This window comes from Sinocyclocheilus anshuiensis, unplaced genomic scaffold, assembly GCF_001515605.1.
Source record: "Sinocyclocheilus anshuiensis isolate Anshui unplaced genomic scaffold, SAMN03320099.WGS_v1.1 scaffold426, whole genome shotgun sequence".
In the NCBI taxonomy this organism is placed as follows: Eukaryota; Metazoa; Chordata; class Actinopteri; order Cypriniformes; family Cyprinidae; genus Sinocyclocheilus; species Sinocyclocheilus anshuiensis.
The window spans coordinates 1,258,249-1,270,349 of record NW_015542362.1 but is presented as its reverse complement, the minus strand read 5'-3'; the positions used below and the strand labels follow the sequence as shown (position 1 = coordinate 1,270,349).

The window sequence follows — 12,101 nt, the reverse complement described above, 5'->3', positions numbered from 1 at the left end:
AACCCAGATTTTTCTTAAAACCCCCCCCCCCCTTCACTCTCTATCTCTACCCTACACAACATACGCTTCCAGTGACGTCACTACAGCAAATTGTGCGTTCTGCATCTAGGCCATCAGTGAGTGACATCGTCCTTTTTCTCTCCTATTTGCACAAACGCATGTGGAAATGCCCTTATCAACAACACCTTATCTCTGGCCCTTCCTGTGCCCTCTTACAGGGCTACTGCTGACAAGACAAATGTCCTCCAAACGTTTCTGCTCCTCAACGGACAGCGATAACCAAACGTGTGTTTTTCAAGCCATAACGGGGTAAAGGATTAAGACCAGACTCGACCTGGACCAGACGTTCAGCTCTGATAACAAAAACCACCCCTGGCTGATTAGTGCCCCACCATGCCGCAGAACAGGGTGTGCTGGAGGACAGTCCTTGCGCGCTTTCTATCGCTGACACTGAGGACCTAAAGTGAAGGACTTTTTATTTTATAGCCCAAGTGAATGATCAAGGACACATGTGAGAGTCACTAGCGCTGCCATTGTTTTTATGCGTGCGTATGCTACTGTTTCCTGCAGAATCTACAGCGCCACAGAAAATGTAATTATATTTTACCCGAGTTGTGAGCTTGCAGTCTAAATTGAATGTGATGAGATAAAAAGGACGTTGTACTGTAAAAGAACAATGGTACGATACAATAGACGTGTTTTCTTCACTGGCTGCACTTAAAAACAAACATACAGTGTGACTGGTGTAGTCCAGTTCACAAAGAAATGACCCTAAGGCAATTATTTTAACGTATCATGCAAATGACTCATGAGTTATTGATCTAAAGCAGATGAATCCTTCACTGAACTTACGCAATCTCTTAGAGAGCTAAATTAACCGCCGTTTAACTGAAGCCCACAAGTTATCTGAAACTGACAAAATGTCCTTTTGAATTATGCTCAAATGTAATGTGAAAAGTATCCATAAATGTGTTTTAATTCTAAAAAAAAGTTTCTGTTTCAAAGTAGTGTGTAAAATAGTTACAATTAGCTTTACATAAAAAGAGAACAAGTATTTGGTATGTCCTCATTTAGATACTGTAGCAAGGTGCTCATGTTGTAGCAATGCATTAAGCTGGCCACGTGCACATCTAGGTCACATCCTAACTGTATATATCATTAATGTGTATGTGTGTGTCATGTTCTCACCTACCCACTGTTTATCATTAGTGGACTACGCGTTTGTGCCTGTATATAAGTATCTAACTCTTGTTGTTGCATTTAAACTGTGCACACTTTCAAACTCAACCATTGTATTGTACTAACAGCACATGGCTGCAAGTGTTTTTCATTTCAGTTTCAAAATGCTCATCTACAGAAACATCCAACAGGAGTTTAACATATTGTCTACCAGTCCCCCATGACGATGTAATACAAAAACTAATGAAATCAAATATATTAAGTTTTATATGTACACACACAGGACACACTAACATCACGGTTAAATGTGGCTCAAATCAGAAATTGGATCTGCATCTGATTTAAAGGCAGAGTAGGTGATTTGGTTCAAAAACATTTTTTGTTATGCTGGTTGAAAGTCTCTATATATCCCGATAGCTATCGCCAAGTTAAGCAGTCTAAATTTATTTATGTGTGTTTATATCATCTGTGGAAGGCGTAGGGCCATAAAATGTTCATCCAATGAAAATGTTCAGTCCGAACATTACGAAAGGCGGTACTGTAATGCTTTCTCATCTGTGAATGAGACACGAGATAATCTGACAGCGTTGCATTCAACCCTCCACCAACACCATCTTTCATCGTGTCGCAGGTTAGTCTATGGTCTGTCTGAGCACGTTTGTGTGTTTTGGGGGAGGCGTGGCTTTGCAAAGTGATTACGCAGGGAGGGTGGGGATCTTGCTTTCAAAGCTAACTCGCTAATGCTAGACTTTCCGAAATTGCCTACCCTACCTTTAAATGTGCAAAAATATATATAAAAAATATTAAATATATTGCATCATTAAAATTTTTTGAAAGAAATTAATACTTCCATTCAGTAAGGATGCATTAAAATGATAAATGACAGTGTGTAGTGACATAATGTTACAAGAGACTTCCATTTCAAGTAAAGGCTAAACTTTTTATTCCTCAAAGAATCCTGAAAACAATCCTCAAAGAACACATCACGGCAACACTGATAATAAGAAATGTTTTTTTTTTTTTGAGCAACAAATCAGCATATTAGAATGATTTCAGATTTCGAATGCCTGCAAAAAATGCCATCACGGTAATGAATTAAATTTTAAAATACATACAAGTTACATACAAATAGAAACATACATACAAATTAGGGATGCACCGAAATGAAAATTCTGAGCTGAAACACGAAACAGAAACTTCTGGATGCACTTGGCTGAAAACCGAAACCGTAAATGCTCTGTAATAATTATTTATAATTTTGTTAAATAAAAAGTAATTTTATAAAACTTTTTAATTTAACTCTATTTTAATGACACAGAATTGAAAAAACACAAGCCAATAAAATAACTACACTTTTTATTGAAAGTAACAATAAAATTGGACAGAAAATATATTAATATCAATGTATTATTTTTATTCAGTTCTGTGCAACAGAATCAAATAATTTTTTTTTTTAATAATTACCCAAATAATGTATAGTCCTACAAAGCTATTATTATCAGAGCATGTGAGCAGAGCAGTGAACGGGAGGGTAGCATCATTTTACCAGCTCTGCCATGTTATAGCACAGTAGAGCTACTGCAAACAGGAACAAGTATACTACATAGAAATTTCCTGTCGGCGTGTTTTTTTTAGCGGACTTTGCTTTTCCGGTGAGCATGAGCGGTACCAGAGATTGTACATAAGCAGAATGCACATTCATAGAGCGGAATATTAAGCGGAGTCACACCGTGCAGTGACGGCGGCTAGAGGGAGAGTGAAAGCCGAAAATGCCATTTGCGGCTGATCATTTTTGGCGGCCGAAAATTCAGTGCATCCCTAATACAAACAGAACAGTTAAACTATAATATTAAAATCACAATATTACTGTTTTGCTGTATTTTTATATTACTATATTTTAAGATAAAGTAGCCTTAGTGAGCAAGAGAGACTTTTTTTTCAAAAACGTTAAAAAATCCACACTCCACACTTTTGAGTGGTAGTGTAAAATATTAAAATATTTAAAATATTAATATTGACAATTGAGGTCTCAAAGGGTCACTTGTTTTGAAATAAGAAAATTTAATTCTAATGTACACATGATGAACATGCCTGGATGAGGATTTATGCATGTAGCTGGGCTTAGGAGTGCCACTCGTTCAGTCCTTTCATGTTGTTGTGGGTCACTTTGACTCATTTAATACTTTTTTTTTTTTAACAACCGATTTGCTGCAGCTTAAAACCAGATTTACAGGACGGCAAAGTAAAATGTTTTTACTGTCACCATGTCTCAAACATGCTCGGTCACAAACAGGAAAATTGTGACTGCTGAGGTGTGATTTGTCATGTAGGGTCAATTTGACCGAGCTGGATCTTCAATGGTAACAGCACAGAAAGGTGTCATATTGGCCACGTTAAAAGAAAAAAAAGTATGAAGCACCAGGGCAGAATCTCTCACCTCATTTCCATACATCATTATGTGGTGTGTGGTGATGAGCGCTTTGAAGACCACAACCCAGCTGCTGTTGGTGGTTCTTTCAAACAGAGTGTCGGCCAGCTGGGGCACGTTCACATTCATCTCATTGGTGCAGTAGATCAAGTCTGAAAATACACATGGGGTACACGTTACAGCAACACGCATCACTGATTCACATCTCGAATGGTTCAAAGATCCCGCTAGGGCTGAACGATTAATTGCATTTACGATATCGCGATATAGGCTGTGATTACACTCGGTCACGTGACACGCGAGAGTAAAGAGGTGTGTTCGACTTGAAGATCGATCGGTGTATGACATCAAAGTACGGCGAGAAAAAGCATAAGGAGACGTCCACTCTCTTATAGCTCTCACAGCACTTTGATGGCACACGCCGTATAAGCAGCGCTACTTCAAGTCGAACACATCTAAGCAGTCTTCAGAGGAAGCATCAAGTTGGTACGCTACAGTGTTGCCAAGTCTGCGGTTTGCGGACTTTACCGGACGCTACACGTCGCGTCGCGCCGCAACAGCTCTACACTGGACATGACAAAGCGACCATGGCAAATCATTTTAACTTTGTGTCAGTACGTCATAAATAGAACAAGGCATCAGTTTAATGTCGAGTTTTGTCATGTCACGTCGCGTCATCCAGCGTCAGATTTTTTTATAGGTTTAAAGAGGGGCGCGACCAAAAAAAAGTTTAAACGGACAGTGTTTAAAAAGTGCAGTCCACATGTTTACATATGTTTATTACAGTGACTTTGAATTACCTAAAGTAGTGTAGTAAAGCAACAGATTTGTTTTTATATTTCTGCAATCTACTTTAGTTTGTGTGATTTGTTACTGACTTTCATATTAATGTTTACACCAGGCTTATTTGTCAGTGCTTTATGTTGTTTTCCAAAATCGTTCAGCCCTAGATCCAGCACAAGATGTTTCAAACACAGCACAGACACAAACATAGCAGGACACTTGCATTGCATGAAACACACATTAAAGTATTTGCAGCAGGTGCTAATGGAAGAAGATCTCGGTGGACTCTCATAATATCGCTCTGCACGCTACACAAAGGGTTAGACAGGCTTCTAACCCAGTCGTTCTGTTATGCAACACTCATAGACAAGAGAAGATCCAAAGAGCGTCACGTCTTTAAATATGCAGCAGCATCCCAGTTTTGCTTTGCGTACTCGCATCCGAAAGCAGCATCTCTTGAACGCCATCAGAGGCTCCAAAACTCTTGTTTCTGTTCTTTCCTGTTTGCATAATGAAGACATTCCTCCTTCAGCCCATAGTGTTCTTTTTTTGTTCTTCAAAGGAAAATCTCTTTATCCCCTTCCCTTGAGAGAAACATTTTTTCACACACAGAGCAGGTAATGAGGGAGACGACTCCTCCGTATCTGTCGGATTTTGGCCCTGTGGGCCTGTCTGTTGTTCTAATAGGGAGTTCTAGTTGTAAGTAGTGCAGCTCCCAATTGGAGTCTGATGATGAATCACAAGGATCTGGCAAAAGAGATGGTAAACTAGTATGGGCTATACATTTACAAAACACACTTACAGGATGCCAGTGAGGTACAAATGACCTATAAATTGAGGATGTGATGCACTACACTGTACACATAGAGGAACTTTATAATAATTTTCATTGAATTCAATGAAACACAAAAGTGCAATTTAACATTTACCTCAGTTGGCATCGACAGAGCAGTTATTGGTTGAGATGATTATTATATCTGTTAAATAAATATTGATTTCCAGTGAATGCACAAACTAATAAAATGTATACCTTGAATGCAATATAAGTCACTTTGGATAACACAGTGTTATCTGCAGAGTTTTTAAATCAAATTCAAGATGCTTTAAGAGCTGCACAAGTAAAATTAAAACCATGTCCCAACAGAACAAAGCCATACTGTACAATCTTAAAATAAATCATGTATATCAAAGTATTTTAGGTAAACATGCTAAGGCACACATTCAACTGCAAAACTGGGTAAGTTTAAAATACTCGAGACTAGGGATGTTCATTTCGGTTATTTTTCCTAACCGACAACCGACGCTCGTTAACCAATTGTTAACCGACAAGATTATTTTAAATTAGAATTGAATTAAAAAGGACAAGTGTCTGTGACCAGTTAAAAAATACTAACATTTGTTTTCCGGGGATTCATTTTACATGCGCAAAAAGCAGCAAACAACAGAACATGAGGATTCACATGGTCTTCATACCACATCACGTACCTGCAGCGCTTCTGCCAGCGGAGAAAAACATAATAAAGCTAGGCCTATACGAGAAACATATTTTTACTTAAATAATAAATTAAGAAAATGAAAGAAAAACTGTGCAACAAGTAGCCTAGCCTAGTATGCAGAGTTTCAGTTCATTTTTGTGCTTCGCGAAAGGAAACAGACGACAGAAAGCGGCATCCTATTTTTCTTTAGGCTTATTTGACAAAAGCACAAAGATTTGTTTTTATTGTGAATGTACACAAATAAAGGCAAACCTTTTACAATTCCGATTATCTTTAGGACTAAAAGGAGTAGTTGCTTCCACTGTTATAAAGGAAAATACTCAAGTGATTGCGCCGGCGCCGCATGCGCACACACAGTTAAGCATTGCTACAATGCAGCCTGTTCATTATCATAATAACAGTCAGTCAAACATGGAAAAAAATTTAAAAAAAAACTATGTAGTAAAAAATATGTAGTAAATCTGTGCCGTCAAGTAGGCTATTATCACCGCACCACCGTGATGTTATGCAAAACATTTTGTTTTATGTGGATATTGGAACACGATTGAAGTAGGCTACATAATAAATAATAATTTGCCATTCAAATACATCACGAATACGGAAACATTTGATTTGTGTGGAATGAGAGACCCAACATTGGTTTCAGTTTCGTTGTAACCTAAATTAATTCATTTTGGCTTGTCATTTATATTGCTATAGCTTCTTATATTTTTAATTCTTGTTCTTTTCTAAATACTGTTAATTGAAAGGATTTTTTTTGTGGAGTGAGGGGAACTAAAATAGCCTAGCTATGTTTACAGTGTTTATTATAATGTTTGTAAACATTTTGCATCGGCATTAGGCCTATTTCTGAATTAAATAATAAAATGCGACTTATACGCGACTAAAAAACAAATTTTTTATACGCGTAGCGTATTTTAACCCTGCAGCAAACCTTTTTAAATATTTTGATAAATTACTGAAAAAATAAATAATTAAATGACTTTTTAAACCGTTTAACTGATTGTATTAATCGGTCAAAATTCTTACGGGCAGTTAACCGGTTAAAAGGTTAAAATGAACATCCCGACTCGAGACATGTTTTCTAATCTAGTATAGGGACAGCAACGCCTTCTCAGCCCAGGGCTCGCAAAATTGCTAGCCCGACATCCCGGGGCTATTGTGTTTTCCAGTTGGGCTACAAAAATGTATTACCGCCTTAAACACAGGACCGCAGGTCCTTAAAAACTCTTCAATTTAGTTGTATCAAATTTAAGGCGTAAAAAGTCTTAAAGGGTTAGTTCACCCAAAAATGAAAATTAGCCCATAAATTACTCACCCTCAAATCAATCCTAGGTGTATATGACTTTCTTCTTTCAGACGAATCCAGTCAGAGTTATATTAAAAATTGTCTTTGATCTATCAAGCTGTTTAATGGCACTCAGCGTGTGTTGCCATGCATCAGTCCAAAAGAAGTTAAATAAAAAGCGCCCATTCTTAATAAAAAGTGTCTCACACAGCTCCAGGAGGTGAACAAAGTCCTCCTGTAGCGAATCTATGCATTTTTGTAAGAAAAATAACCATATTTAAAACATAATAATCAATTTAATCTAGCTTGCGCTCAGTGTTGTACACGGAAGCAGCTCCGGGCGGATGACGTATGAGGTCGGCTTTGCGCATGCGCCGCTCAGAAGTGACGAATGACGAATTAAAAGTACAAAACGAGGATTTGTAAAGAATGTCAGAGGATTTTGATATAAGCCAAGAGGAGACTGGTTTTTCTTTGCTAAAGTAAGGAAACTTTGCTTCCTTTGCTCCTGTTAACAAACGTTGGTTTTCACAAGACTCACCAGCGCATGCGCAACGCTGACCTCATACGTCATCAGCCCTGAACTGCTTCCGTGTACAACTGTTGGCTCAAGCTAGATTACAGTGATTATTATGTTTTGAATATGGATATTTTTCTTACAAAAACGCATCGATTCGCTACAGGAGGCCTTTTGTTCACCCCCCGGAGCTGTGTGAGACTTTTTTTTTATGGATGAGCACTTTTTATTTCACATCTTTTGGACTGATGCACTGCAACACCTGCTGAGTGCCATTAAACAGCTTGAAAGATCAAAGACAATTTTTTATATAACTCTGACTGGATTCGTCTGAAAGAAGAAAGTCATATACACCTAGGATGACTTGAGGGTGAGTAATTTATGGACTAATTTTCATTTTAGGGTGAACTAACCCTTTAAATACATTAAATGGCATAAGAAACATCTTAATTATAATTTCTAAAGGTCTTACAGTTGGGGACGAAAAGACAAGAACCGCGAAATGGCTGGATTAAAGGGATAGTACACCCAAAAATGAAAATTCTGTCATTAATTTAGGGCTGCAACTAACGATTATTTTGGTAATCGACTAGTTGGCCGATTATTATTATTTTCCCGATTAATCTGATTTTTTTTTTTTTTTAAAGCCCAATTTCCTTTTTTTATTTTATTTTATTGACAAAAACACACTATTCCACATTCTGCCCAATGTCCTTCAAACAAACGTGCCAACTGAATGCTATGAAAACATACAGTGCTTAACAATTTATTAGACCACCTGCCATAATAAAGAGAAAACACAAATATTTTAGGAATGTGTCAAAAAACTGTTTAAATCTAAAAATGTTATTGTCATTTATTGGACAAATAACTGAAATAAATAGTATTCATTCACATAATAACAAAAATGGCCTCCTATGCCTTTCATAACAGCTTGCAGTCTTGCTGGCATTGTTTAGGTATTTTTTGACTGTAATTGGGCATCTGGGAAGGAAAAAAAAAAACACTATAAAGCGCTTGACTAGGCTACACTTTCCGCCTTTCTTTCATAGATAACAGCAATAATTATATTATAGCATTAGAAATAGCCTACTACTGTTACTAAAGAGCTTACACAAATTGGAGCACTAACCAATACAGAACGCTAAAACATGATTTTGGTAATCACCAATACTGTTAGTGGTAATCAACAATACTGTTAGTTTAGAGCAGCAGTGGCACAAACCTTACATAATTTGTTAAAAACCTTACATAAATTTGTTTTAATAAATTTGTTAAGCACTGTATATTGAATATAGTTTAAATCTCTACATTAAAAATTAAAACGATAATATAGACGAATAAAATCACAAACTCAGTGTTAACCAACAGGCGAGAGTAATGTTCTGCAGGAAACCACGTTCACTTTGATCACAGTCACGTCTACTGTCATTTCTTTATCCTGTAAAAGGCAGTTATGAAGCATCTGATATTTATATTCAGACAATTACACGCTGTTATCTCTTTACAGTTCCTACTCTCATAAAATATGTGCATCTTTATCCTGTAAAAGGAGGGTATGAAGCATCTGATATTTATATTCAGACAATTACACGCTGTTATCCCTTTACAGTTCCTACTCTCATAAAAAATTTTTAAAAAAAACTTAATTTGACGTTCAACAACAGATATTTCAGCACAACGAATGTTTTTGCGCTGAGTATTAATTGTCTCCCTCTGTCCGTGTTCCGTCTGTCCGCCGCACCAGTGTCCTGACATTTTATCCTACCCGTCAGATTGTCCTACCAGGGTTTACGGCATGCGCACATGAATATTGCGTCCTTTTTCTCATGCTGAACAACAATATTTAATGTATCTGCATTACTGTAAGGGTAGGTTTAGGGTTGGGGTAGGTGTAGACTTTAATAAAACACAATCTAATAGGTAGAAAAATTATTTATTGTTGGTTTCCTGTAGCTGTATCCCTTCTATCTACAACCGCGAATATAACACATAATTACTGTATTTGCATTACTGTAAGGGTAGGTTTAGGTTTGTGGTAGGTGTAGACGTTAATAAACCATCATTTTACAGGTAGCATTTTTCGTTGTCGAATTGTACTACCCACCGTTTTAATGGGAGGTAGCAAAATCTGACAGGGTAGCACAAATCGACAGAACACCGGCTTAAGTTGGACGTGCACCGTGGGCATCCTATACTAATCGATAATGAGAATCGTTGTCGATGATTTTCATTACCGATAATAATCAATTTTTATCAATTAGTTGTTGCAGCCCTACATTAATTACGCTCATGTCGTTCCAAACCCGTAAGACCTTCGTTCATCTTCAGAACACAAATTAAGATATTTTTGATGAATTCCGAGAGCTTTCTGACCCTCGCAAAGACAGAAAGGGTACTACCATGATCAAGGTCCAGAAACGTAGTAAGGACATAATTAAAATAATCCATGTGACATCAGTGGTTCTACCGTAATTGTTTGAAGCTATGAGAATACTTTTTGCCGTTACCGGCAGTTACTAAAGCACCACCTCGTGGCAGAGAATGAATTTGCATTTCCAATAAGCCTTTCTGCTGTTTGTTCAGATCAGTGCGAATATGGACCCATATTTTTATGCAGCAAACACGTCTAATTGTAAATGTGAAAGAAGTTAATGTATCTTCTAAAAACTTAAACAATTAAGACAGTAATATTTATGTTTTAAATTAATAAAATATTTTTTTATTATCAGTTTTTGAATCAGTTTTTGATTCATCCAATTTCATAATGGTTTAAAGGCTGAAATGTGAATCATGTGGTTTTATGGCTTAATATGTTACCATAGACATTGTCCAACCCCACTCATAACAGTGTTCATTTTAATTGTGCAGCTCTTAAAAAAGGGTCATAAATTGCCTTAAATTGATTTCTACAATTTCTGCAGATACCCTGTAAATAATGAAATAGAATTCCTTGATATTTGTGTATTGTAAATATTTTTTGATTGACAACTCCTATCTGATTTTCTATATAAAAAAGTGGCCTTTTTATTTGGGCTAGTTAAATTAATTTTCAGGCTACCAAAATCTGAAGAGTATCTGCCCAAAAGGGTTACCAGGGATTGGCCTGAAGCCGCTCTAGCAACAAACGCAATCCTGAAAAATATTGTCATGGAATTATGCCGATAGCCGATAGTTCCAGCAATCAACTATCGGCAAAACCGATACATCAGTTGACCTTCAATTGAAACAATTAAATAAAAGTCATTGGGGTCCAAAACAAAACTGGACCCCATTGACTTTCACTGAATGAATAAAACAACAGAGACAATCTGCAAAATATCTTATTTTGTGTTTCACAGAACACACAAAGGTTTGGAATAAACACAAGGGTGAGTAAATAAAATTTTTCATTCTTTGGTGAACTATCCATTTAACAGAAATAATTTATTTCATATGCAACCAAAATAAACACAAATGAATCAAAGTCAAATTGGAACAAATTTGGAATCAAATTTGCAGCTTGTGAATCGAATCTGGAGACCTGTATCAATATCCCAGCCCTAGTTGCTAGGGTGTTGTGGGTGGTTGCTAGGTGGTTACTAGGTTATTCTGGGTGGCTGCTTACTTGCCCAAGTACAAAGAGCCCAGACTTAAGTCTATTGATATTCTGGTCTCTAGATATGGCTCAGGTCCCTCCTTATATTTATGTCTTTGGTATCGCCTGCCACAGAAAAAAAATGCAAGTCTGATCGTTTAGAAAAGTAATAGCACACAGTAGGGGTGTGCGATATTGACAAAAAATTATATCTCGATATTTTATGGGATTTTATCGATAACGATAATTAGACGATATTTTGCTGAGTGTGTTATCGTGCTGGTACCTTAAGGACTGCCGAAGACAGCTCCTGTCTCCAGACTCCTAATGTTTTTAATATTCTTCATATTCTGTGTGGTGGTCAGTTCATACTGATAGAAATGAATCTTTTCCAATAAGTTTAAACTGATTTTTGCATTTTATGGGCATTTTTACCTTTATAAAGCCATTTTTTCTAAAAGTGTCCATTATCTTTTGAGTCAAATTCTTACATTTAATCAGGGAATTAGAATAATAAGACATTTGGGCTGTTACCAAGCAAATGAAATCAACACAGAAGCTGCATCTGAAGTGGCATTTAGATGTATTTACACACATGTATTTTGTTTAATGCAAGACATGAATGCATTTAACCTGCAATTACAAATGCATAAATAATGTTTTGATATATTAAACCTAAAACGTTGAATACTGATATTTGAAATGATTTAAAACATGAAAAAAAAGAAGAAGAAAAAAAAATAAAAGAAAAAAAGCCGAAATTTGAAATTAAAACCGCCAGCAGGTGGCAGCAAATCACTGTTAATAAGCGAGTCATTGCGACTGAACCGAAT

The 12,101-nt window shown here is 36.6% G+C and overlaps 1 protein-coding gene across 7 annotated transcripts in view; it reads right to left on the bottom strand.

Moving 5' to 3' along the window:
* Positions 1-12,101, bottom strand: part of LOC107691953 (phosphatidylinositol-binding clathrin assembly protein-like) — an 85,438-nt gene that overhangs the window by 37,960 nt on the left and 35,377 nt on the right. For all 7 annotated transcript variants that reach the window (XM_016490809.1, XM_016490811.1, XM_016490810.1 and 4 more), the window contains one exon: positions 3,617-3,759. In XM_016490809.1, the coding sequence (XP_016346295.1) occupies positions 3,617-3,759 (143 nt within the window). The remainder of the gene's footprint in view (positions 1-3,616; positions 3,760-12,101) is intronic.